The sequence below is a fragment of the Streptopelia decaocto genome (assembly GCF_964273445.1).
Source record: "Streptopelia decaocto genome assembly, chromosome: 1".
NCBI classification, from domain to species: domain Eukaryota; kingdom Metazoa; phylum Chordata; class Aves; order Columbiformes; family Columbidae; genus Streptopelia; species Streptopelia decaocto.
This window is the reverse complement of record NC_138663.1, coordinates 154,856,326-154,884,074: the sequence shown is the minus strand read 5'-3', so window position 1 is coordinate 154,884,074 and position 27,749 is coordinate 154,856,326. Positions and strand designations below refer to the sequence as shown.

At 37.3% G+C, this 27,749-nt stretch overlaps 2 protein-coding genes across 4 annotated transcripts in view; one reads left to right on the top strand and one right to left on the bottom strand.

Annotated features, from left to right (window-relative positions):
• TPP2 (tripeptidyl peptidase 2) overlaps nucleotides 1–18,077 on the top strand; it is a 51,766-nt gene extending 33,689 nt beyond the window's left edge. For 2 of the 3 annotated variants that reach the window (XM_082050217.1, XM_082050218.1), the window contains 6 exons: nucleotides 5,071–5,222; nucleotides 5,317–5,413; nucleotides 6,314–6,444; nucleotides 7,742–7,949; nucleotides 16,300–16,419; nucleotides 17,501–18,077. In XM_082050217.1, coding sequence (XP_081906343.1) covers nucleotides 5,071–5,222; nucleotides 5,317–5,413; nucleotides 6,314–6,444; nucleotides 7,742–7,949; nucleotides 16,300–16,419; nucleotides 17,501–17,590 — 798 coding nt within the window. In that variant the 3' untranslated portion in view covers nucleotides 17,591–18,077. Of the gene's footprint in view, nucleotides 1–5,070; nucleotides 5,223–5,316; nucleotides 5,414–6,313; nucleotides 6,456–7,741; nucleotides 7,950–16,299; nucleotides 16,420–17,500 lie in introns of those variants that run through there. The other variant, XM_082050219.1, reaches the window with a different exon arrangement.
• A 283-nt stretch (nucleotides 18,078–18,360) lies between these two features.
• Nucleotides 18,361–27,360, bottom strand: METTL21C (methyltransferase 21C, AARS1 lysine). The gene is made up of 6 exons (XM_082050249.1): nucleotides 27,271–27,360; nucleotides 26,230–26,255; nucleotides 22,763–22,926; nucleotides 21,032–21,174; nucleotides 19,424–19,541; nucleotides 18,361–19,152 (listed from the first exon to the last, which is right to left on the bottom strand). Exons 3-6 carry the CDS (start codon nucleotides 22,914–22,916, stop codon nucleotides 18,758–18,760), a joined length of 810 nt encoding a protein of 269 aa, XP_081906375.1. The 5' UTR covers nucleotides 22,917–22,926; nucleotides 26,230–26,255; nucleotides 27,271–27,360; the 3' UTR covers nucleotides 18,361–18,757.
• Nucleotides 27,361–27,749: the final 389 nt, after the last annotated feature.

Below are 27,749 nucleotides of genomic sequence, written 5' to 3'. Positions count from 1 at the left end.
ATTTCTTTTTACAACCTCCCTACACATATTTACATAGATTGATGAGATTCCTTCTCCCTCTCTACCACCCAAATGCCTTCCCCAGGCTGAACAACCCCAGCTTTCTCAGCCTTTGCTTATAGGAGAGATGCTCCAATCTGTCAACTTTGTGGTCCTTCACTGGACTCTCTCCAGTATGTCCATGTCTCTCTTGTAGCCCACAACTGGACACAGAACTCCAAGTGTGCCCTCAGCAGTGCAGAGTAGAAGAAAAGGATCACATCCCTCAACCTGGGACACCAGGGCATGGGTTTTTACTTAATGTCTTCCTGTCTTCAGTGTGTTTGGACTTAAATAAATAAATACATAAATAAATAAAAACCTTTATCTCTGATTACTGAACCTCTGATATGTATGAAATTCAGAATTCAGTGATATTTTTCCTTTGAACTGATCCCCACAGAAGTAGAGTGCCCTGTCATTGTTGATTGGGAAGCTGATGTGCCCTTAGAAGTGTCATTGGTCTCTAATGGGGAGACACGTGCTAAACAACCATGTGAAAAACAAATTGGTTCAATGTACCTTCCTTCTTTCACAATCTAACTTTTGTAATCCAGTTAAATTTAGATTCTTTTTTTCCCCACTGTCTCCAAGTTTTGTCCTGAACATAGGCAGAATGAAAACAGATCACTGACTTTTTCTGGTCTGTTAGATGCATTTTTTTGTTGTTGATACATATTGCAGCTTTTGAACAGCAATATGTAACTACTAGCAGAGGCATAGAAAGTTTCTACATCTTTCTCCCCACTCTGCTATCCTTCCATCCAATTTGAAGCAAGAAATGCACTGTGCAGATATTGATAAGTACTAGTGGAAAACTAATAAATACCACTGTGAAGTCAAACATAAAAGGAAATGTGTTCAATGACTTCCTTTCAGCATTAAGGCTCTATTCCTGTTTAATCAGGAGGCCTTCAAAAATAGGATGAAGTACATGTCTGATTTAATTTTCTGTAAGCCTGGCTGGTGACTTCAATAACATTAATTCATTTTCAATTAAATACGAGTATTTCTGTAAAAATAAGCAACTTTGCACAAATCATACGCATCTAAAGGTAGATACAGATTATTTATGCACATTCAAATGTGTGTGTATGCAGATGTGCATGGTATTTATTAAATGAAAAATGAGACCAAGGATGTGTTCCTTCAAGGAGCTTTTTCCTGTGGTTAATTTTGCTGTGAATGCTTTAAAGTAACAATAGTTCATATGTCTTTTCTACGTAAAATACCAGATGTTGAACTATTGGACAAAAATCGAAGTTTAAACCTTTAAACAAAATTAACTGTTAAAGTCTTTCAAGAGGTGACTGTTTGGGGGGCATTGTGCTTGTTTATGTATGTGGTTTGTAGTTCTAGTTAAAAATAAACTCACTGAGTCTTATCAAACTGTGCACAGAGTACACTGACTGATGTGTGGACCCCATATGCTTCCAAAGTTTTGATTATTGCTTAATTTTGTCAGAGGATAAGCAAAGGGCAGCTTTCTCATTAATTTGAAAGTTTCCGTAGTAATTTTTCAATAGATAATATGCTCAATTTCTGCCTTTCTCTGCCTATCCCTCTGTCTTTTTATAGCTATATATAATATCAAATCCAGTACACTACTCTAGTACTTCTGTCGCTCTGGAACAGTTAGAGTGACATTTGAATAAGAAAACAGATTAAAGTGCTGAATTGTGAAGAGTTGGCTTTTTTCTCTGTAATCTCTAATGTTGAATGTTTCTGTAATGACAGTGACAGTGTCTGCTGGTATCTAGGGGGTTGCCAAGTTTTATGAATAATGCTTGTGTTTACAGGTAGAATAGAGAAAATAAGGAAGCCTTCTGTCCATCTTATGATCTTGTGATAGTTTAATTAAATGTGATAAGCACCTAAACTGTGTTTATCCCATGAAATAAGTTTGGTGTCTGTAGAGAAGAGTGTGTCTCCTTTTTGGTAAGATCTTTTTCAAAAGGAGGCTGCTTAGGTCTGAAGCTCATTGTTTCCTTTCAACAGTCATAGCTTGTAATACTTGCAGAATGGTGAGATGACATTTTACTGTTGATGGTTTAGCTACATAGAATTTGTCTCTTAAATGAAAGTGTTCATCCACGTAAGTGGGACTTTGATAATATAATTACACTTGGTTTGAAACTTAATCTAGGGTAGTAGAGCCTGCTCTTGTAGACAGGGCTTGAGAATGCAGAGGCCATGTAAATACATAACTCCAAACATGTTTCCAAGTAAGATCTAAGAGGACTTTCAAGAAGGAAATCCTGAAATATTGGAAGAATATTTCTAGGAAGGCATGTTTCTTTCCTAGGGAAGTGTCAGTTTTGATAAAGGATGTCTTTTTAAAAAACACTGTGAGCTACTGATTCAGATTTTTCTACTGGACTAACTTCTTAGGCATCTTAGGCATTATCTTAGCCAGCCCCATACCATGTTCCTCATGTCCATATTGTCCACTGCATATAATTGCTTCCATGACCTGTTCTGTCATGGTCTGGCCTAGATCTTGCTGAAGTCTTGAGTCTCCTGCCTGGTCATGCCTTTCATACTTGAAATGCATATGTGCAGGATAGTTCCTGTGAAAGCTATACTTTAATATAGATTAGTGTTCTGAAACAGGGCTTAAAAAGATATGTAAATGTAAAGTTTGTGGTTCATCTGTGACTACATATTAAGTAGGTGGAAAAAAGTGTTTTAAGAGAATATTTGTGTCACTTTTTCTTACCAGTATTGTTTTCAGTAACCCATAGCAAGCTGCTGGTCTTTTTGAACTGTCAGTCTGAATAAAATTGTTTGACATCAGAGTTCTTGAATAGTTTCTGAAGTGTAGTGTTGCAGTCTGTTACTGCAGGGTTTTGCATAGCAATTTCTGACAGTCACCTTTTTATCTGCTATGTAACCTGAAATAGCTCCATCCAGCTAAGTTTATAGGAAACTTATTTTCACAACCTTGTTTTCATATAATTGCCACAGCAACTGAGCATGCAAAACAGTATTTTGCACAATGTTGCAACAAAGTAATGGTGTTTAGAGCGTTTAAGCATAAGTGATCTTCTCTGTGAAATATCCTCTATGTAAAATATATGGGCATGTGCCCCCACTGTTTGGGAAATGCTTTATAAAAAAGTTGCAACACCTAAACAAAACCAACCAAATGGCCTCCCTTAGCAAATGTAATGTTTTTGAAGCAATGACTTAAATCTGATGTTGGCTTATTTGCAAATTCATACATAAATCGTCTCAGGAAACAGACTTCAAAGCATGGTCTGAGATCAGTAAGGATTTTCCTTTTAAATAGCTGTAGCTGTTTTTCTGATGGTAGTTATTGACTAGTGTAGCATGAACTCAACTCAAACTGTAGGGATATTTTTGTGCTGGCATATAGGGTTTTAAAAAAATCTTGCAGGAATTAAAAAAATCTCAGGAACTGGCTGGATGGTCACACTTAAAGAGTTGTGATCAATGTCCTGATGTCCAAGTGGAGACCAGTGACGAGTGGTGTTGAGCAGGGGTCGATATTGGGACTGGCACTGTTAAACGTCCTTGTCAGCAACATGGACAGTGTGACTTGAGTGCACCTTCAGCAAGTCTGCTGACGACACCAAGCTGTGTCATGCAGTTGATGTGTTGGATGTCATCCAGAGGGACCCTGACAGCCTGGAGAGGTGGGCTCATGCAAACCTCTTGAGATTCAATAAGGCCAGGTTCAGAGTCTTGCACCTGGGTCAGGGCAACCCCAAGCACAAATACGGGCTGAGTGGAGAATGGATTGGGAGTAGCCCTGAGGAGAAGCTCAACGTGAGCCAGCAGTGTGCGCTTGCAGCCCAGAAAGCCAGTTGTATCCTGGGCCACATCAAGAGAAGCATAACCAGCAGGTCAAGGGAGGCGATTGTCCCCTTCTTTTCTGCTCTCATGAGACCCCACCTGCTGTACTATGCCCTGCTCTGGGGCCCTCATTATAGAAGAGATGTGGACTTGTTGAAGGGGGTCCAGAGGAAGCCCATGAAGATGATTAGAGGGTTGGAACACCTCTCCTATGAGGACAGGCTGAGAGAGTTGGGGTTGTTCAGCCTGAAGAAGAGAAGGCTCTGAGGAGACCTCCTAGCAGTCTTCCAGTACCTAAAGGGGGTCCACAGGAAAGCTGGTGAGGGAATTCTTGCAAGTGTATGTTGTGATAGGACAAGGGGAAAAATGGAAAAAGGGTAGATTTAGAGTAGACGTAAGGATGAAATTCTTCACCATGGGAGTGGTGAGGCACTGGAACAGGCTGCCCAGAGCAGCTGTGGATGCCCCATCCCTGGGAGTGTTCCAGGCCAGGTTGGGTGGGGCTTTGAGCAACCTGATCTAGTGAAAGCCGTACCTGCCCATGGCAGGGGGATTGGAACTAGGTGATCTTTAAGGCCTCTTCCAACCCAAACCATTTTGTGTCTCCTTAATTTGAGCACAGACAGAGGTGAAACTGGAAAGTCTGTAGCAGCAGAATGGAAAACAGTTGTCTGTGTATGCATCAACTAATTCAGTAGGTACATGGAAGAAGTATTGTCTTGAGAGGAATAAAGTTTTGTATTCTGTGGCATGGTTCAATTTTATGCTAACATTGTATTACTTTTTATAATTCAGTCATATTTATTCATTTGTTTATTGCCAGATTTGTAGGCTAGGATCTCTAACTGATTTTTTTCCTTTGTCTTTTAACCAAGTTATTTGGTTTTCTGTAAATGAACAAACCTTCTGATTCCCCAACTAATATCATGTAGAATTTTATTAATACAAAAATGTCAAACTTGCTAAATTTTAGGCTTTCTTGTCTTACACCCAGTGTGCTGTTTGAATATTTACATCTTTGCATTGCTTGAGATAAAAAGGTAAAGCATTTCCTGAATTCCTAATAACTAATACGTTTACTCTCAGAATCTTTACTTAGGATATGTATACTTGCAACTCAGAGTAGTTGTTTGCTATGATTTAGCTTTTGTGTAGCAGCAGAAAAAAGTGTACTGTATTCCTCTCAGTACGTGTCTCTTTTCCCATCTCCAGGATGTCCTTACAGTTCACTATCATTTGATACCATCACCAGCAAAGAGTAAAAATGGCAGCAAAGAGAAAGAAAGAGAACAGGAAAAGGAAAAAGATGTGAAAGAAGAATTTGCTGAAGCTTTAAGAGATCTGAAAATACAGTGGATGACCAAGTATGTCTGCTGTCATGACTACACAAGCTTAAAGCATCTGTACAGAAAAAAATCCAGAATCTGTACTTTCATGCAATGTCCTCTTCTCTTCTAGGCTGGATACCAGTGACATGTATAATGAGTTGAAAGAAGCGTTTCCTAATCATCTTCCATTGTATGTTGCAAGACTTCATCAGCTGGATTCTGAAAAGGTGATTTAACACTCCAGAACTTGATTTGTCTTAGTACATCTTTGTCTAAATACACCCCTGTAACATAAACAGCTAAATCTTTCTTCATGCATATTTGGTCTTGAAGTGAGTGCCATAGCTGTACTCAGTACTATAAAGCAGAAATTCCTAACTAGATTGACAGCTGCCTTCCTGACTGACTGTGATTTACCTAATCCCACAGCAGAATGAAAATATGCCTGCCTATAGTATGTTTGCTTATAATTTACTTATTGTTAAGTAAAACACATTGTATTTTTCCTGACTGGTTTAGGCTACAACAATGTTATTCTAAATAGTTGTTGTCAAGGCAAGCACACATCCCATTCTACTCCTCTGCTGGGTTGGTAGTTTCTTCTACCAGAATTGCTCAGACAACTGAGGACAGTAACCTCTTGAAATGACATGGATAAATCCACCATCTATCATTGTCCTCAAGAATTGGAACTGTGAACAGAAAAGTTTATATATATCTGCTTTTTTGTTCATCTTCAAGATAAACAGCTTTTTAGATAGTCAGTAGTTTGAATATTTTTGTTTAATTTCATTCTGATTTTATATTTGTTTCTGAAATTAATAACTGCTACTTTTATTTAAGAGGATTTTTATTTTTCTGAAATGTTTTTTTCTTTCTGTAAACTCTGCATTTTGCATATACCCACCTCATGTTTTAGTTTGTTTGCAATGCAATGGACTACCTATTTGGGAAATCTTGACAACGCAGACTTTCAGGTTTTTTGAATCAAAAATCGGAGAAAGTGGAGAAAAGGACATGTTGAATTGTATTATTTCTGCTTACCTTCCCATTTATCCTAGTGTTAGTAGAATCAACAGTCAAGTATTGTGATTTCATAGTGCTAAACACCTTTATTTTTCTTTTAGGAACGAATGAAAAGACTTGATGAAATTGTTGAAGCTGCAAATACTGTAATCTCTCATATTGATCAGACAGCGTTAGCAGTATATTTTGCCATGAAGACTGATCCCAGGCCTGATGCAACTACTATAAAAAAGTACCTACCCAGTAAATAATTTTCTTGCATCCTATTTCTGTAATCTACATACTTCGTGTCTGCTTATAGGAAATTGAATGACTGTAACGTTTTTTAATAAGTTGTATTCTTTGAGGCACAGGTAATGTCAAACTTCATTACAAAATTATTTAGTTACTTTATTATATCTCCAGAATACAGGAACACTGAATCCTGCAAGTTATTTAGAAGTATTAAGTAAAATTAATGAGTGCTTTCAGAATTTAAATGTGTCCAAAAAATGAGGTATTAAGTTTTTGTATCAAGCTTAATCTCATGTACGAGGGACCTCTAGAATCATGATATAGAGGTGTGTATTTTGAATGCTACCTGCCTTTTCATAATACTTTGTAACCTTTTGGATCTGTGTTTGAAGAAAAAATTGACAGCAGACTTGGAACTAACTGCTTACAAAAGATTTTGTTTGTGAAAGACGTGGTGACCTTGTGCTTCAGAGTATTTTTGAGACGCTTTGTTTTTCTTTAGTTTTAGATTGTTCCTCTGAATTACCAGTATATATTCCTAGGAATACAGTATTTTAAAGGTGACACCTTCGTCTGGAGAATAACTGGTGGATTTTGCAGTGTGTAGCATGGTGCTGTTTTAGTCACAAATAGGGCAGAACATTTTAAGATTAGGCCCTTAAAAGGCAACAGACATATTTGTTGATTATTTCAGATAAAATACCAGATTTCAATTGTAAGATTAGTCTGTCTGTTGTACCTATCCTGAATATTTGCATATAATTCTATAATCGCTGATATAAAAGCAAAGCTATGACATAAATGAACTTCATTCTAAACATTTCTTGGTAAGTTGACCCATTAGGTCATGTGATTGAAGCTAACATCTGGAATTGAACACCAAATTCAGTGGTGTTTTAAATGAGTGCAGTTTCTTTGAAGTCAACAGAATTGTACCTGCTTACAGTAGTAGTAGATTTGACTCCAAGAACTGTAAAGCTATTTTTCCAGATGCTGCCTTATTCAATTTTAAAATCCCGAGTTGCCCTTGCCTTAAGACACCAAAGGCATTTCAGACTTAGAAGAATGGTTGAGGTTGTTTAATGCATAGTCTCTCTACATCATTTTTTACAATTAGTTTAATTTGTAGTAAATAGCCATGCTTTTAAAGTTATCTTGGTGCTTATTTTTATTTTGTGTGTACTAACTGCTGTAAAGCTTTTAGCTTAAACTCAGTACAGCACTGATTCTGTTCTTAATGAGGTATCTGCAAAAAGTCCTTACTATTTTTTCAATGTTTTTTTTTTTAAATATAGTGAAATGGAAAAACAGAAGACTACTTTAGTGGATGCGCTTTGTCGAAAAGGAAGCGCACTAGCTGACCAACTTCTTCATCTGCAGGCCCAACAAGGGGCTGCTTCCAGTGATGCAGAAGGCAAAGATGAGGATCACGAAAGCTGCTCAGAGGCTCTGACAGAGACATTCTGGGAAACAACAAAATGGACCGATCTTTTTGACAGCAAGGTAAGAGAGCAGAGCAGATTTTTTTTGTCTTTTGCATGTTGGATTTTTTTTATGGTTTCTCCTGGAATTATGCACTGCCTTTGTGTGCACAGCCTCATGCATCCCTCCCTTCTACTTTTTCATGCTGTCCCCATATGTTGTCCTCCCTTAACAACCTTCTTCCACAGAGTTTTTGCCAAGCCTGTCAAATCCATGGTAAGGCTATCTCTGGACATGTGAATGTAGACGTTAGGGGAAGGGTATAGAACAGTACCAGATTTCCATGAAAAAGCTGCTTGCTTTATTGAATTGCTTCTTTCTGTACCTTTCAGGGAATATTTTTGATTAACCTCTGCGCTGTTCTAGCTGTACACAGAAGTATGCAGGGTACCTACTCTGTTCAGTCCTGCGTTCTGTAGCCTCTTCTGCACTACGGACAAGAGAAGTTTTGTGTTTTGTTGTCAGTAATGTCTGTAGAAGTAAAGGAAGAAAACCTCAGAAATAATTACATGTATTATTAGCACAGATTTCCCTGTCATTTCAGTTTCCTAATCCTGAGATTTAAGTTTTTTCTGCTTCATCCAAGACAGCTATTCTGAAAGGAAAACAAAAATCCATAGTAGGCGATTAGTTAAATAGCTTGTAATTTACGGAGTTTATGACTTCACATGTTTAACTGTTGAGGTACTGAGTATTATTAATTAGTTGCTGTATTTAGCTCTTGCATATGACAGTGTTTTACTGAAAGATTAAGTGACGAATGTATTTGTTTATAATTAAGTTAAATTGCCAGAGCACTTCAGATTGTTAATTTCAGAATTTTTCTTTTGTAACTAAATTGCTTAATTTCCTTGACAGTAAATAATCTGCCTTGTAAGAACTGGTGCTTTAGCTAGAAGCCTGAACAAGAAGGCTGATGGTGGTTACCTTCACTTCTTTAACGTACACATACATCTTTTCAGCATTCCTATTCTAATCTGTTACTGATGATAATATCCTGTGGTAGCAGATTTTGTGCTTTAATCAGGTTGTCTGGCACAAGATTTTCTTGCTGTATATTTGAAAGTACAGTACTCTGTTCCAGTGTAGTGATCTCTAGTTTACTTCTCTTTAAGCTGTTAGTAATATTTTCGGTGGAGGAAGTGTCAATATAGATATCTTGTTGGGAGTTTATCACTCTTAGTTACAGGAATCTTTTTTTTCAAGGCAGATATTGATTCCTAGCACTCTTGAGCTGTGTACTCGGGGCATGGAATGAGTAACTCTGATTTGAATTGCACAGATTGAACCTGTCTTTTTGACTGCCTTAACCACAGCATACTCGAGTCTTGCTCTGAAAATTGATGCTTCTGTGTGGTTAAATTGGTACTGACAGGCCAGCAAAACCATTTAGATGTTTGTAGCACTTCATATGGAAATTACTTCCATCGCGTTTATGCAGCATATTTGTCTGCTTTTCCCTCTTGATTTTACTAGTCAAATTGAAATCTAAACTTGATTGACTATCGTGAGCCCTACACAGCCACTTACTTATTCCCCTGCAGTGGGATGGAGAAGAGAATTTGAAACATAAAAGTGAGGCAGCTTATGGGTTGAGATAATGACAGTTTTTACTGTGAGGATGATCAAATACTGTAGTGGGTTGCCTGGAAAGGTGAGTGAAGTCTCAGTCCTTGGAGGCAGTCAAAACCTGATCAGACACAGTTGACAGTATAGGTCAACCTGCTATACATGGTTCTGCTTTGAGCAAGGGTATTGAACTAGACAGTCGCCAGAGCTCCCTTCTATCTTCAACAATTTTGTGTTTCAGTGACTGCTTGGCAAATAATTTATGTAGCTCGCTAGTTTCTGAGGTGGTTTTCTTCATGCTTTCCGTGATCCAGGTGCATGAATGTTGGCCAGTGTCCTGGTTTAGACTGGGATAGAGCTAACTTTCTTCCTAGTAGCTGTATAGTGCTTTGGTTTAGATTTAGGATGAGAATAGTATTGATAACACTCTGATGTTTTAGTTGTTGCTGAGCAGTGCTTCACTAAGTCAGGGACTTTTCAGCTTCTCATATTGCCCTGCCAGCGAGGAAGCTGGGAGTGCAGAGAAGTTGAGAAGGGACACAGGTGGGACAGCTGACCCCAACTGACCAAAAGGATATCCCATACCATATGACGTTATGCTCAGTATGTAAACCAGGGGGAAAGTTGGTTGGGGAGCTGCTGCTTGGGGACAGGTTGGCCATTGATCACCAGGTAGTGAGTAATTGCATTGTGCATTACTTGTTTTGTGTATTCTTTCATCATTATTATTATTTTTCCCTTCCTCTTGTGTCCTCTTAAGGTGTCTTTATCTCAACCCACAAGTTTTAGCTTTTTTCTGATCCTCTTCCCCATCCCACTGTGGGGGGAGTGAGCGGACAGCTGTGTGGTGTGTAGCTGCCTGCCAAGTTAAACCATAACAGTCAGTAATGATGTAGTGTTACTTTTGCTGGCTGTCAATTTAATGTGTCTAAAGATCACATGATGGATGTATTCACATGATGGATGTATTCCCTTATCTCTCCAGTAGTACTGTTCAGTAATTCTAATCGCAGCAGTACCTATAGATAAGGTTAACAACAACAACACAATAAGTTTGAAGGGGAAGAAATACATGCTGCTGCTTAAAGCTTTCATATGATTATTGGAACTGAGACTTTTAATTGCTCACTTTTATACTTTGAGGTTTTATTTTTCTAGAAACTCTTTGAAAGCAATGAGGAGTGAGAATGATGTGATTTGGGCCTTGTTGGGATTGAGAATTTTGCTTTGAAAGGAGGTAGTAGAGCACTCTAATGATTTTTCCATGATAACAGATTTGGAGAAAAGGATTAGGGCTAGGATGAAGGGAGTTATTTTCAGTTGAGATAAAAACTTTTTGTTTTTCCTTTATTGCTTCCTAGAAGTTTCATGCTTGCGGCTGTTCATATTCTTTCATTTCCTTTACTGACAGGTGTCATGCCCATCCAGTAGTTTCTTATGAACTGGCTGTAGTTACCAATTACGCTGTTCAGAATAGTTGTTTCAGCTGTTAGCACTACAGTTTCTTGCCAATGATGGAATGTTCTTTGGTCAATCAAAGTCTTAAAACATATGATGATTATCTAATAATGTGTTATTTAGCTTTTTTAAGGATCGCTATTCATGACTTAGACCATATAATTATGATATGGCCTGACACAAAAAAGCCTTAAAAAAAAAAAAAGTAATTACAGTTATATTCCTTCTGTCTTTGTTGTAAACTGTGATAATAGCTGTACATGTGTGTCATGGGCTGTAACTTTTCTTCAAAAATTAACTTAATACTTTACAGTTCCTTCATGCCACCCATCTCTGCCAAACTGCATTTTATGTTCAAGCTGTGTGATCAGTATTCATTAATTTTTATTTTTAATGGCAGACAGGTTTTGTAAGTAGAATTGTGCTTAAAGCTCTCTCAGCTTCCTATTTGAATAAAAATAAGTGTATTTTGCCGTAGAGATGGGCCAATAGAATGTTTTAAGTATCTATAGTCGTCTTTGGTCGTCTTCCTTCACAGCTGCTTCCGTTTATTTGGAAAAAACACTTGTATAAATCTCTGCCTTAGTATTGCATGCAATATATTGTTATACTTGTGGAGTATTTGGTTATTTTAAAACCAAAATGAATAGCTTAGTGCAAATAATTTGATTTTGCAGACTGGTAGAGGAAAATTTGGAGTTTTGATGTTTAAGTGGAACTGTACTGTCTGTGTAGCTTGCTTCCTTTGAGACGGGGAGTTTAGAAAGAATGTTGAGGAGTTAATTTTGTAGAGTAGTGTTTAAGACTTCAACACAGATTCTGTTTTTTTGCTAGGCTGAGGGCAAAAGGGTTGATTCTGTTCTTCAGTGCAGCTGACTTGTGCTTAGCAAAATTCACTTTGGTAAAAAAGAAGTAGTTATGGCTTTAACGGCCTTTCTATGATGCTCCTCTGGAATGGCTCAGACCAGACTGATAAAATGAAGTGTTGTGACTTGGCTCTATCTCCTAACTTTGCTTAACTCATTTCCTTTTGGGGAATTTAAGAGATTTTGAAGGTGTAAGGGTAGAGCGGAGTAGTGATGTAGGATCCAGGATAGACCTTGAGTGAACGTCCTTCAAATGAGAGTCCTCAGAGGCAGCCAGCTTATTCTAAAGCATGCTGCTGGAAACAAAAAGGTGGCGTTCTTCCTGTACATGGTCATGCCTTTTTGGCATTGGCACACAAAAGATGGAACAACTGGGTGAGAAAGAAAGGAAATAAGGCACTTGCATATCGCACTGATCATTCAAGTGCCAATATGGCTTTAGATAGAACATTGCTCTAAGTGTTCTTACTTCTAAGCTTTCTGTAAGTCAAAGCTCATCCTGATGTCAGTAATTAAAATTCTAAGTGAAATTCTGAAAACAGACCATGTTCTATGTCGTTTTTAAAGATACACAGAAAAGTGATGATGTTCCTGATTGTTTCTGCTCACCCTCTACTAAACCAAGTACTATTGCTTGTTTCACCTCTCTCCAGGGCATTGCCACATGGCATTTGTTAGTGCCTTTGAACTGCCTGTTTTCCATTGAAGTATCATCCCTGTCCCCATATTGTGGCAAGTACATAGGGAAGCTGGTACTGACTTTGATAGTAAGTGCTTTTGATAACTGAAGATTTATTTTAAATGAAACGTGAAAGAAAATATTTATGTCTCCTGTGTACACAAAAGCGTTTCAAATAAACTCCAGTTGAGACAGCTCTATGCAGGAAGTATTTTTTAATTATGCTAACATAGGGGTTTTAGTAATGGAATATAAGTTATGCAATTTTTATTTTACTTAGAACATAGCTTTAAAATTTGTAGGCCAAAAGCCCCAGTTTGAAACAAAACAGCTAAAGGAGAGTAGTATGGTGTTGCCTGATTGTTACTGGTAATGACTCATCTCTAGAATTTAATGCCCCTCAACCTTTAAATTAGCTGTTGGGGATAAGCAAAAAGTCATATTTAAAAATAAGTTTAAGAACAAATAAAACCCCAGACCTTTCCATCTTGCCTTCTAAACATCTTTAGCATGGATTGTTTTTCATTTTACTGCCTGCACTGTCAGATGCAGCTGTCTCTTCCAGCTGATTGTATTCACTCATTGCCAAAAACTTGGTGCTGGATTCTTGATTCCATTAACTCCTCTCCCTCTCTTGTAAATAAAAGTCAGTTTTTTAATATGAATATTACTTTTATTTGTAATAGGCCCGTTAACAGAGCAGAGTCAACAAACATAGCTAAGAAACTTTAGTTTATTACCATAGATTTTTATGAACCTGAAAAAAATTGCCTGCTGGTAATTATAAACATTACAACTTCAATGTTCTTGCAAGTAGTTGGAGTGTGTTATCGATAGATTATATTGCTTACCCTAGTATTTTAATGCATGTAGATGCATTTTAATCAACTGTTTAAATAATGAACTAACTGATTATAAAAGTCTGTTTTCATAGATAACTGTTAGTATACTAGAAAAGTTTTATTATAATAGGTTGTATAATGTTGCTGGATTTAAAAAGTATTCTTTTTTAAAGAGTGTTTTCAGGCTTTTAAATACTTTAGCCCTGCAAACGTCTTGGGATGGATCATTTCAGCAATTTACTGTCCTAAATAGGCATCGTGTAGCCAATGGCAAGTCAGGCAGTTCATTAGGAGATGGACATTAAACCACTTTCGTGGGTCTGGATCTTAGCACACTTAGTATTACAGGGCATTAGCTTGAGGAATAAAGTATCTAACAGTGATTTATCCCCCCAATGTCCTAGTTCTATGTGTTGCCTTTCCTTATTACCCTTTGTTCACCACTCTTTGGCTAATTTTTGGGCTATATCCCATGTTCCATAAAAGCTAGCCTTAATTATATTTATTGATATTATGAAAACAATATCAAATACTTGAAATTAATTCCTATTTGTTCATCTAGCAACTGCTTTTAGATGCTACAAGTTGGGTTTTTTGCTGTTGTTACACATTACGATAGCAGTGGTTTTCTCTGTTACATCTTAATAGCGCTCCAGTTTACTTGTTGTTTACTCATATGCAGGAATCATAGTCTTCACTTCTGTGGTCTTGTAAAGCTTGCAATATTTTAATTATAAGGCTTAATTTGACCAATATGTGTACAAGTTTAAAAGTATTATTTCTTATCTAACATTTTTTGTTTGTAAACCTGTTCTGATTTTAAAGCATCTCATGCATTATTCTCTAACTTCTGAAGTGCTAATGAACGTTAAGTAGTTTTATTTGTATACAGTTGATTGGGTTTTTTTTCCAAACACTAAGACAGAAATTATCGTCTTTTATCAAGAGCTCTTGGAGCATTGTTTTCAACCTTTTGGTCCAGCAGAGAACTTTTTTCTCATTTAGAAATACCCAAACTTTCATTTGGCCAGAGCAAGGGTGTTTCGTAAAATGCTTTGTTTTCTTGCCACAAAAACTCTAGGAAGCCCTGTTACGAAAGAAATGCTGTCAAGTGGCTTTCCTCCTGCCTTTATCACTGATGTTCAATAACCATTCAAAACTTACAGGGTCAGGTAAGAGCTTTCTTAATAGAGCAGTGACATTATTTCTGGTTAGCCTCCAATATGTTATTTGCTGAGAGCTCCAATGCATTTTCCATTTGATTATTTTTTGTTTGGTTTTGTTTTGTTTTGTGGTTCTATCATCATTTGCAGAAGGGATTTTTTTTAAGTTTAGTTTAACGAACTAAATCTGCTAATGGATCCACTGAGCAGTTATTCCAAAGTGTTTGCTAATGTGTTTTGCTTCAGGAAAATATCCAAAATAATTGGATTGAGAATGCAGCATGCAAAGTATTTTTCCAATAGCAATATTTGGAAAATCTGTGTGTGAGTGGTGCTGTATGCTCATTGTTGCGTATATGTATGTGTTTTAAACTACAACAGCTTAAATAAATACTTGAACAGAACAAAATACCTACTTGAAGACAGAAGAAGAATGAGCAACTCTTGAGTGCTTGGCAATACTTCAGAGCTTCAAAATTATACCTTTACTTGCTAAATAATTAAGCTTATTATTTCTTAGCTCAATCTTTTAAGTACGATCCTGCAAAGACCTGTGCATGTGTTTAACATTCAATGGAAGCATTCAGGCAGCAAAAATTAGGCAAGTTCTTCAGTACTTGCAGGACTGGGAACTCAGATTCCTTAGTGTTTATATTCTTAAGAAATATTTAATTTTTTTTTTGCTGTAATGCAAAATATTTATTTCTGAACATCCTTGAAGTGTTTTTATCTTTTCTTAATGAGATATTTTAAGTGGAGAGTGGGAAAATTTAACTTTTGTTGGAGAAGTAAGAGGAAAGGAAAAATATTGTAGTGAGTGAAGGAAAATGAATAGCAAACTCTAATATGAGGTTTCATAAACTTTGCCAACAACAGAAACACTACCATATTCAGGAACTTGAGTGAAATTTTTTTTAAAAAATGTATTTGCTATGAGTGTTCGAAGGGGAATATTTGAAACAATGTCTTAATTGCACTAATTCTTAGTGCTGTAACTGGTGAAATGGTATGAACTATATTGCAACACCCTGAATGCTGTCGGTGTTTGGGTGTTAAGAACCTGATTTATTTTACATTAGCACATAAGTAGACACATTAATATGTGCATGTTAGTTATAGCATTGACAAGTATTGTAAGCTGTCTCTTTAGAATTAGTGTTATCAAGAGGAAGCTTTTTTTATAATCACTTCTTAATAAATTGCCAATAGTGAGGAACTGACCCAAAACCTGTGTCTTGTCTTCATGCTTACCTGTCTTCATTGCTTGTTTGTACTTAAGTGCATTTTTCTGTGTGTGTGTATATATAGAAATGTCTCATTTACTATGTACATTCATACTTGTTTCTGCAGTAAGTTTGTGACTTCCTAGGTATCAAAACTCTCAATTGAGTCTTTGTTTCTATGGGTCAAAAAAATATACCTGCCATGTTCTTGATTTTTTTTAATTATCTTATTTTTAATATGTACTATACAGTTGCCTCTAGAGAATGAAAATCCGAAGAACCTAGAAATGTAGTGAATAAAAAAATCAGAATAGTAACATCTGTGTTACATGAGATGTTCTGAAGTTAAATATGTTTATGAAGTCAGAAATAGTCTCTAGCAAGTTCACGTTCACAACTTCTACTGTGAATCATCTGTTTTACTGCAAAGAAAAATGCAAGCTACCTTGTGTAAATGTTTTGCTTTGTTTAAATCACTTCTGCTACCTGAACAGAATCTGCTGTTACTTGTTAAGCCTGATAAGATTAAAATATTAAAATACTTAATTTCTTTTTGGTTTTTGCATTGTAGGTTTTGACTTTTGCCTATAAGCACGCATTGGTAAATAAAATGTATGGGAGAGGTCTGAAATTTGCCACAAAACTTGCAGAAGAAAAGCCAACGAAAGACAATTTGAAAAACTGCATTCAGGTAAGGTGTAAAGTAATGGGCTATGTTCATGCTGAGTAAGCTTTTAAAAGTAAGGTATAAGAAGTATTTTTTAATTTTTGATACCTCTTACATTGTAGAACTCACTAAACTTAACATTTTAACTTTATCCAAGCTTTTGTGGGTTGGCCTCCATTTTTAATAGTGATTTCTTCTTTCTTTTTCTACAATAGCTAGTTTTTGAGAAACTGTCATTTTTAGCAGATTTACTTTCTGAAACTTACTTTGGGGCATAAGGAAAGTAGAGACAGCTTTAGCCAAAGATCTTCTGAATGTATAAAATCCCATTATGTTGCTGTTTAATCACTTATTTTTACTATTATTAATCACAAATATTGTTAGTAGAATATAGATGGAGAATTAATGGAAATTACTGTAACTCCTAGGACATTTTTGTGCATTGAATTGAAAGACTGTATCAAAGAATCACAAAATGGTTGGGGTTAGAAGGGACGTCTGGAGATCATCTAGTCCAACCCACCTGCTAAAGCAGGTTCACCCAGAGCAGATCACACAGGAATGTGTCCAGGCGGATTTTAAATGTCTCCAGAGAAGGAGACTCCACAACCTCTCTGGGCAGCCTGTTCCAGTGCTCTGGCACCCTCACAGTAAAGAAGTTTCTCCTCATGTTTAGATGGAACCTCCTGTGCTTCAGTCTGTGCCCGTTGCCCATCATCCTATTGTTGGGCACCACTGAAAGGAGTCTGGTCCCATCCTCTTGACATCCACCCTTTATAAACATTGAGATCCCCTCTCAGCCTTCTCTTTTCTAGGCTGAACAGACCCAGCTCTCATTCTCTCTTCTTAAGAAAGGTGCTCTAGACCCCTCATCATCTTTGTAGACCACCACTGGAGTCCCTGTAGATGGTACAGAATGTTTTTTTTTTTCCCTTCAGGACTAAGTAATTCAAAGAGCAACAGTTCTCCATATCTGTTATCTTTCTGATAAGACATCTCTAGTAAGATGTTGATATCAGTGGAGTGTTTGTTGGAAGCATTAAGATTTTTAAAATATGACCCTAGAGCTTCTCTCTTTTTTTAATGTTAGCTTTCTTTATTTCAGCTAATGAAGTTGCTTGGATGGACTCATTGTGCAACTTTCACTGAAAACTGGCTTCCTGTCATGTATCCACCTGATTATTGTGTATTCTAGAATATCAACAATTGTAATCTTCAAGTGATTTTTATATGGGGCAGGACATGAAAATATGTTTGACTTTTTATTGGAACGCATGCTTTCGTTACTGAATGCTGATTATTAAATTGTGTGTATTTATCAGTAAAGGTACCTGGGTAAGGCTTAATACCTGTCAACCCAACTCCTGTCATCAGGGGGTTTCCTTATTGTGCATCCCATTGCTGGCAATGGATGTGCCAGAACTGCCAACACCAAGGATTTGGAATTAGGCTGGAAAGGCTTCCTGCATGCATGTTAGGTTCTTAACTGTTACTTTTAACGACAAACCTGTAAAAGCTCTGTATTTTTTACAGTAAACTGAATTTTAACATGTTTGATCTTTATTTCAATTGTATGAAGGCCTTAAAGCTACTGCAAGAGTAGCTAAAAACTTATTTATTAGACTAAAGTAACAGGACATCATTACCTGTATTGTTTGCAAGAGTTTACATTTAATTTTTTTTAAGAAAAATTCAACCTCTCAAATTGTTACAATGTGTAACTCGGAATTGCTGATGCATAGGTGCTCTTGTAAATCTTCATTTTGGAGTGATTTCAGGCAAACTCAAAAATCCATGTGAAGTTGAGTATCAGGACAGGCTGATACATGTATAAAGGTGCCAGACAGTTAAATCTTGATCAGGTATTGTAAAGCTATACATATATGTTTAATAATGTCAAAAATGTAAAACACAGCAGAATAAATTTGCAAAGTTGAAGATCAAAAAACACCATGTGCACTCTGATACTTTAAAAGATTTTATAATTAATAAAAACAAATAATTAAGCTAAAAATCGTATTGGTGTCTGAAAGAGTACAGAAATGAAAGCTGCTGGAAGAAAATACCTTACAAACAACAGAAGTTCAGTGCAGCCCAGAATATCAGTGCTTTGTTAAAGCCTTTTTACTAACTGTTGCTACTAACATTGTTCCTTCAGTGGAGTGAAATTGGTCAGTTTGAACAGGTCGTATGTATCAACCAAAGACACATTGCTATACGCTTTGTCATAACTTGTAATGCAAAATTCAGATACAACTGCAACTTTACAAACATAAATGCACAGAAGGTGCACCGTAATGCTTCAGAACATTCCAAACTGCAGGGTGCTCCCATTAAATCCAAATTAGTAACAATTTCCTCTTTAATTCTCTCTCACTGTGGCTTTAAGCAGCTTGACATTTGATTCTGGAAATTCTGCTAAAATGGTTGTGTTAAATATATTGCAAAGTTTTTCCAAAAATTCATAGTCTGTACTGAATCTGAATTTATTTGCCCATAGTAATACTGTTCCTGGCTTACAAAAATGCACCATAGTTGCTAGCAGGGAGTCCAGAGCTGTATGGTGGTACACAACATCACTTGCCAGGATGAAATCATAATGGTGAGTTGATACAGGAAAGTCTTCATTGAGGCCTTCTCCCCATACCAGTTTTCTCACTTCAGGTTTGTGCATATTCATGTTTTGTGTATTTCTTGAAATATTATATGAGAGATTTTCAAGAACTTCAGGCAAATCAGTAGCTGTGACATAAGCTCCTAAAGAAAACACGAATTTGTGTAAATTCATCAGTATGTAGTTGAACATATATATATATGAAACTTTATCTACATAAGTTCCCCAGCTTCCCCCTCACAAATAACTAGGGTAGTTACTTTTATTGACAAAACAGTATTTTACAATAATTTTCATTTTTAAAAAGGCAGTGACAAAGTTTACTTCAACTGTTCTTTCATTGCCTTAAAGTGACAGTGGCAGTTCTAGATCATCTTTCACAAGAAATCCAAAAGGAAATATAAATTTACTAACCTAAGAGACAGGCCACAATGGAAAGCAAGCCTGTTCCAGCACCAATTTCCAAAACTTTTTTGTCTTTGAGGTTGAATTGTTCTTGATTTGTTTCCAGATACTGAGATAAAGCCAGTGCCTAAAACGGTTAACACAAACATATAAGGGGGTAACAGGTAAGTTGCACAAAAAGTCATTAGATTTTTTTTTTATACAAGTTTTTTTATATATACAATGAAAAACACTGAAGGCTGTAACATAAAAATGTAACATGGAAAGAATTATGATGTGTCCTGGTTTTTATATTAAAGAAAGTTAAGCAGCTTATTTTTAGGTTTATGGCATGTGGATTTGCTGCACACTCTGTACACTGAGAGTCCTCTAACAGCTCAAGGTAGGCAGTGTTTTAATGTGAACCACACAGTCAGAACAGCAAACACGAGGTTTAACAATATGGAAAGCCTAATGTTCTGGGTTATTATCATAAATGTTATGGTTTGTTATCAGTATCATAAAGTAGATTCAGGCTTCAGCAGAGATTTTTTTTTAATTTGTTTGTTTTCAAAGGAAATATTAAATTTATTTACTCAACACTTATCTGCTGATAATAGTGTAAACTTTAAGAAGAAAACCAACGAACAACCACACTGAATGGAAGTATTGTTTATCAAACTTTTGTAAAGGTGTCATCAATAGAATATAAATTGGCTGTTTGTAAACAACATAAACCGATGCCAAAGAAACTACCTTCCCCCTGTTGTTTCTCTCCTTTAGAGTTGTGTTACTGTTACTGTTGAAACTCTTGTGCTTTTCATAATGCAACACTGGCTACCAGCTCTGGGAAAGCTGACAGCTAATGCATCACCAGTCTACTTTGTGCGACCTCTTGATTTTCTTGGAAAGTTTTACTATCTGCATTCTGACACCTGATTAACGTGAGAACTGATGAACTGACACTTCGAAATAAGATACTGTTTCACCCACCCATACGCTTTCTTTTCATCTATTGTTTTGAAATTGTCTGCCATTTTCTGTGAGCTTTTTAATAAATGTGGATCTGAAAAATTTTGAAATCCTAATTTTCATGTCTTTGTCAGTTGACCTTCTTCCCTTAAAGGCAGTTTTCTCAATCCACATAAAATTCATGTTTTAAGAGCAGAAGCAAACAGTTCTTCTTCAGTCTTTGCAAGTACTGTTTTCCATGTTGCAATGAAACTGTTCCAGCTTGTTCTTTAAAAGAAGCAAATTTGTTTTAAGGTCCTTTGTTTAATCTCTCCCAAATTTCTTTTTCAGCCTCCTTTTTGTACCACTGCTTGTTTTCTTCCCAGCAGTGACTGCCAGGAAATATGGAAGAAGCTGAACACTTCTTTCTGAGTTCCCTTTCTTAACTTTTCTTCAACATCTGCCTCTAATTTACAAATACGTAGGTGCCATGGTTCTTTTGTTGTGGACTGGCAAATTGGCATAAGGCAGAGCTTTCTGCTCAAGCACCTCGCAATTTTGTTCTCCATGGAGAAACCTCAGCTACCAGGAGTGTCACTTAAGAAAGCTTCCTCAATATTTGTGTGCCACTGTCATGGTTTACCCTTCTGTCATGTCAGCTTTCTGGGTGCCGCATCACGTACTTACCCCTGGCCACACCACGGATCCAAAGTGTTCTATGGACTCCTGAATGACGATCTCGTGGCCCACGTATGTGTAGTGCTCTTTGTCAAAGTAGTGGGAAACTCTAGGAACCCAGTTCTGTAGTATTTTAAGGGTTACTGGTAAATCTGTGGGAGAAAAAAGACACAATTTGTACTTTTCTATGCAGGTATTTGTATGCAACTTGTTAAAGAGTAAGAAGTATTTTCTGAAGGTAGTACGTAGACACATGGACTGGGAAAGCTGTCAGGTCCTTGGCCTCGGGACTGGTTGGTGTCCAGAAGCGGATGGTCTGGCTGGCCATAGACTGAAAGGATCAGCAGTCATTGCCTGCCACTCTTGAGTGTTTGCATGGGCAATTTCATGATAGAAAGGAGCCTTTTGGGAAGAATCTACTAATTCAAATATATCACTCTGCTAATAGGGCTAGAAAACCTTCAGGACCAAGTTAGCTTGTATTTTGGAGTATGCCATTGTATGGGTGTGTGCTGTAGTTGTCATTTGTGGGGAGTTTATTCAGTGGGAAATTACGGGTTTTTTGTTTGCTGCAAAATATTTATTTGTATTTCAATCCTTGGGTCAGATCAGCTATTGCAAATTCTTATTGTCAGTGTGATATCATAGCTGCTTAAAAATTTTGCAAGGTGACTGCTCTGTTCTGAGTAGAAGTATTGAAGTGTTATCGCAGCTTTTAACCAGAGGTAGTTCTGAATCCTTTAGTCATCACTGTATTCCCTCCCTCACAAAACTTTTGTGATATATTAGTGCGTGTCAAAATACTAAATACAGAGAAGTTGCCTTCTGCATCTCATGTTTTATTTGAGACCTGTCTGCTCTAGCGACTTTCAAAATCAGATACAAACACCAAATAGTTGCATCTTGCTTTTTGTCTTTATATGCTAATATACTTAATTTACTTGATATGGCTGCTAGAGGATAACCAACACATAGCTAAACATTAAGCTTCTTTTTACAAAAGAAAAAAAAAAAAGCTGTAATTTAGGATTTACTTCTTCCATTGAAGAAAACTCAGCTTTATTTAGTGGTTATCAAGGTTTTTTTAACCCTTCCACGAAAGGAGGGTAGTGAGATACTCTTCAAGTGACACATGGTGCTGCTCACTAAGTGTCCGTACTACAGTTGTGCTAACATGTCTCATCAGGGCAGGTATTTCAGATTTTTCAGGAGAGCTCGGCTTTGCTGCTCTGTCTGATCTCACTGGAAACAAGGACACTCTTGTTTTCGATGGCTGTGCTGTTAGTGGAAGTCTGTCACAACATGTGTAGATGGTGCAAAATTAACTGTAAGGAAAAGTTTTGCTCTGGCTTCAATGGATTTTAATTGATGTCTGCCTGGAGTCCTTGGTAGGTGTTTGAGCATTTTAGCCTGTTGAAATTTGTAATCACAAAGCTTCAACAGTGCCAACCCAGTTAATGCATTTTATAATCAATCTCTGATTGTAATTGAGAATAATCATCAGATGTCTAAATAAAATCCAGAGTTTGTTTTTTTTTTTTTAAACATAAGTCTTAATTAGAGAGTTCTTTTTGGAGATGTGGTCTGATAATAAATATAAATATAGGGAAAAAATGTGGGAAAAAGTAGAGATCAAAAGGAAGAGTGACACAGTGACATTTCCTATTTGAAGACTGAGAAAAGTGAAAATATGAGATGTTACCATGCCATAGAAATTGCAATATTTAAATTGGATTAAACCTGAGTTGGGTTCTGCTGTTGAGGATGCACACGTGGAGCTGCAGGTGCAGTTTTCAGACTCAAACTGCTCTTCACAGGTTTCTTCTTCCTCAGTTGGGCAGTCCATGACTCTCTGAATGTTGTTGGGGAACGGTGGCTGCTGTGCAGAGATCATGGCAAAAGAGCTGAAATGGAAAGGGAAGAATAATGTTATAAAACTTGTGGGCACTCTCCTTGTGTGAGAGATGACTGGAAGAAGGCAGCACGTAGTTTGGGTGGGCTCTGGTTTGGGGTTTTTTTTTAGCGACAGGTTGGAGAGACAGGAAGCCGTGATGAGAGGTGACATAATGCAGTAATACTATCAGACTTTTCATTTTATCACGTTTATCACTTATTATTTTGCAATGTTTATATTATCATTTATGCAAAGTCTTAGCATTCTGTGACTCAAAGGATGCTACTAATTAGTCTGAAAAGTGAGCTGCTTGTGTGATCCTCCTGCCAGTTGAAGTAACAGCTGGCAAAGATGAACAACCTTTTAACATCTGTTATTTTAACTGTGTGATTTACTGTTTCCCAAAGAACTCTGGACGGTGATGTTCCTGCCGTAAAATTGTTTAATTTGCTGCTGTCAGTGCTCTTGATTTTTGTCTCCTTGCATGCACTTGCCTCTTCTTCCCTGCCTTTTCTTGCAGAACAGCTAATTGGATTACCCTGAAATGCAGTGAACTGCCGAGTATGCAAATGGTGGTCAGGAAATAATTTCAATGAGAAGTTTGGATGGGTAAGCTTTTTTGGAGAGTTGTGTGTGTGTGTTATGAATGACTGTGCACCTTCAGCATCCAGGGCAGCACCTGGCATAAGAAGGAACTGCGTGATACCAACCTACAAGCAGTAAAAGCAGGAGTAGGGCTGGATCTGCATTTGCCTGGGGAGAAACATGACCGTGAAACTTTGTGCTCAACTAGAGTATTTTTCAGTGATAGCACCTATGTATATATGCATGTGTGTATATATACGCACATATGTATAAAGAGTAAAAAAAAAAAAACAAAGGCTCATAACTTGCTCTGACCAGAGACTGTACAGGTTCACCCTTCCCATGTAGAATGATGGCTGAAGCGTATTACGTTTTTATCCATCATTGGCTTTATTCTGTTCATTTTTGAGAAGGCATGTTTGTCTGCTCTTTCCAGCCATGTGCACTGTAGACGAAATGCTGTGTAATTTGGGTTCCATCATACCATAGGAGGCTGTTGGAGATACCCTGGCCAGAAGGGGGAGAGGTTTGGCAGCAACTGGGGGGGTTCAGCAATGCCTGCAAGTAGATTTATTTATTTATTTATTTTTTAAGGAGCAGAATGACTCCTGACTTGCGTGGGTGGTTTATTTTGCACACATGGTACTGACACCATTGCAGTTTTACTGATACCTGATACATTCCTTATTGCTACTCTTTTCATTGATGAGGACAGGATTTGTGTTTTAACTCCGCTAGTGCTGCATCTGTTCCGTCATGGCAGTGGGTTTTGTACTGTTTCAGAAAAGAGAGTGCTTTAAACTGATTTCTGCAGAAGTATTTTTTTTTATATATATATATACTTTTTTTCTTCTCAGAGGGCCTCTACCTACCTAGTAACAGGTTCTGGTTGTTACATACATTTTGTGTATAATTTGAGATATGACTATGGTAGGTAAGAGGCTGACAGTAATGCTGCAGTTACAACATTTTCTGGTGTACGAGTTAATGCATCCATGTTCACATTTCACACATGAAACTGTGCCTCCTTACAACAGCAATGGTTTCTGTGTAGTCTCACGTAATCAAAAATATACCTCCAGTTTTCCGAAATGCCTCTTTTTAGTATCTTGAGATAAAATAAAATCTCATCGTGTTTTAATGTTTTAGAAGGTCTCTGAGAAAGTAAAACTTGTGTAATTGGCAAGGTGTGTAATGAAAAGAGAACAATATCAGAACCAGTGATGGCTACAGCCAGGAAACACTTGTGTGAGGACCCAGTCTCCTGAACATTTCATATTTAAACATGAGAAGCACTACATTTTCAGGGTTGGTTGCTTGGTTTGCTTGGGGTTGGTTTTTTTTGTGTCTGTGTGCTTTTGTTTGCTTTTTATTGTTATCATTATTTTGTAAGGCTCTTGTAGCATGAAATCTGCTATTTAAGTGAAAGGCCAGTTCTGAAATTGCAAAGCAGGGGGAGACTTTGCATTGTCTGGTACCTTCTATGTAAAAACTGGAAAGGCTTGTTTAATGAGTAAACTGTTTAACTTGTCAGTTTGGGTAGAAAGTGATCCTTCTGTATTTTTTTTATGCTAAGATAAGTTTGTACTGCAACAGGCCAAATTTCAGCTGGCTATGCATAGTAGTGAATACCACAAAATAGCTTGGAAACAAGCTTAGTAAGTGTATATTTGTTGATCCATTGTTAAATAGTTGCAGTAAATAAATTGCATCTTTGCTCATGATAGACATACCCTGTTATTACTAAATCAGTACAGACTGAGTTCTAAATTAAATTAGACGTTACATTTTCAAAATTAAAATTACTGTCCTTTCTCATGCTTTGTCCTTTGAGCTCCTCTAAAAGAAGAGCCTGCTTAAATATTTATAAAGGTGCTTTGTTTTTTATTAAATCCCTTCATAAAATGATTGGCAGGTCTAAAAGACACTCAGTGGTTACACTGATACTGTGGTGAGACTGATGCAGTCCTTAAATCCATCAGTTGCCTGAGTTCTTAGATGGGAAACTGGGGAGATAAAGATAATGCACTTTGCATTTGTATGTCACGTATCACACCAGGCTCTGGTTTATCCTGGGGCTTCTAGATGCTATAATAATATCTTGTAATAGGTGTAGTTTTTGCAAAACAGAAAGGTGGGTTTGATTTTTTTAACATATATAGCCTACTGCCACAACTATTAATGATATATTTCATAAACTGGAGTAAAAAGCAAAGCATTTTTTAGCTGCAAACTACAGGACAGATTTAGTCTTACAATTTCAAGAATTCTTGTATATTAGGATCTTGGCCTTCATGGTGCACAGCTTTATTTTATCATTTTTAATGACAAACTGTGCCTGAAGACTACAGACACAAGTAAGAAGTGAGTAAGCTGTTTGCAAATAGGTGGTGTTTGCACTATTACTTGCCCTATGTGTGATATGGTCGAGTCGTTGCTCTGTTACTAGAATTGTAAACACTGGTGCTTTTTACTATTTTGACATTTTTCTGATCCATAGCTCTCTGAAAATGGTATATCTCTGAAAGCATTTTGATTTAGTATAATACTATTGCAATCAAAATCTGTTCCCTTCGAAACTGTTGGCTCTTTCTGAATGTTAGCGGCTGGTATCTTTTCAAAATGATCTTGAAGGGAAACAATCATCTAAATTCTGTTCTTTCCAAAGTTTTTAAACCCATATTGACTTAACTAATAATCTTAAACTGTTGTGAACAAAACAACTTACAAAATCACATTTGGTTTCTTCAGAACCTAAGGAAGAAACAATAGTTCACAAACTTATATCTATTTGACAATGCCACATAAAACTAACAAGGTAATTAAACGCTGAAGGGCAAATCATAAGATGATGATAAACAGTAAGGTAACAGTTTATCCCCTATGAGAATAAACTTTCTGCCTCTTTAAACTTCTAAAATCCATTGCTGGGAAAGAGCTTTTCAAATCTAGTTACATAGCCCTCCCTTCACTCCCCCACATCCCCTCCCTCCAAAAAAAGTAGGGTAGTGAGCAGTACTGTGTTACTGGGTCTTCAGCTGTAAACACAGCTCTGCTGATACGTGTTTCTCTCACCTCTACACAAAGTTACACAGCAAAGTCCATTTTAGTCTGAATCACTTGGGCAAAAGCCAACTCCATTTGCTCAGATGTTCTTTGCGAGAGAGGGCTTTGCCCTCAACACTCACACCATACACAAACATCCTGTTTTAGAACTCATGCAACTTTCTCATGTTCTCATGCACTAATAAAAATACATGTATGTTAAAATACTAATATAAATGCTAAGAAATAAAGGAAATGTCAATGTGAGGAACATCACTGTCATAAACATATGAGTCCACAAGGTAAACGTATCCAAACAGTGAAAACCAGCAATGATAGCCACATCTTGCACAACAGTAGGGGTCATGTACACTTGGTTTCTTTGGCTGACCTGAAATACAACAATTCAGACGGAAGTATTTCCTTTGTTAGTGAGCAGAGAACACAAGCACACGTCAGACAGGTTAGCTGTTTGCTGTGTGGTTACCTGCTGTGACGGAGGGTGCTGGAGGTTCCCGCGGGGGGGATGCAGGCTCCAGAGGTTTTTATACAGGCACGCACCTGGAAGGAATAACTCTCTGCTCCAACCAGTCGCATTGCAGGCTATTTAGAGTAACATTACCGGGCAGCGCTTGAAGAACTTACTATGTTACACTAAACTCTTCCCTGTTTGCAGTACAAAACAAGAACACTCTTAAGCTTTGAAGTCCCAAGCATTACCAACCTTCAGAAATAAAATCTCAGCTTCCTCCGACCTCTTGCTCTGTTTTTGCAGATTTAGTGTTCCCTGCGCTCGCCTTCCGTTCAGGAGCGCTCACCCAAACAGGCAACTCACTGTGGGCAAACTAGCACATAAATAATGTGTGTGGCAACTTGGCGGTAGCCCAAACGCAGAGAAAAGTTCATGAAGCTCCTACTGCCAAGAAAAGGTCAAGTCTTCAGTGCCCTGCTTGGCATCTGGCCGGGGAGGCTCTGGGTATCCGCTCCTGCCCTGAGTCACAGAGACTACAGGGAACTGACAGTCCTGAGGAAATAACAGCTTCCCATTAAGTGGGCATCGAAACCATAGGAAATATTGTGTCTGCTGAAGGAGAGAGTGGAAACGTGAAAATCACACTTTCATCAGAAGATCCTGCAGTTGCTTGTTTTAAAACAGGTGGATGTTGTCGATGTTGGAGATCAACCAAATACGTGTTCCTTACA

Excerpts from the sequence above, each read along its gene's own strand:
- METTL21C (XM_082050249.1), bottom strand. The coding sequence starts at position 22,916 with ATGATCTCTGCACAGCAGCCACCGTTCCCCAACAACATTCAGAGAGTC. Across the intron at positions 19,542-21,031 it reads GATCCGTGGTGTGGCCAGGG|GCACTGGCTTTATCTCAGTA; the intron begins GTAAGTACGTGA and ends TAACCGTTTTAG. Across the intron at positions 19,153-19,423 it reads CATTGTGGCCTGTCTCTTAG|GAGCTTATGTCACAGCTACT; the intron begins GTTAGTAAATTT and ends TGTTTTCTTTAG.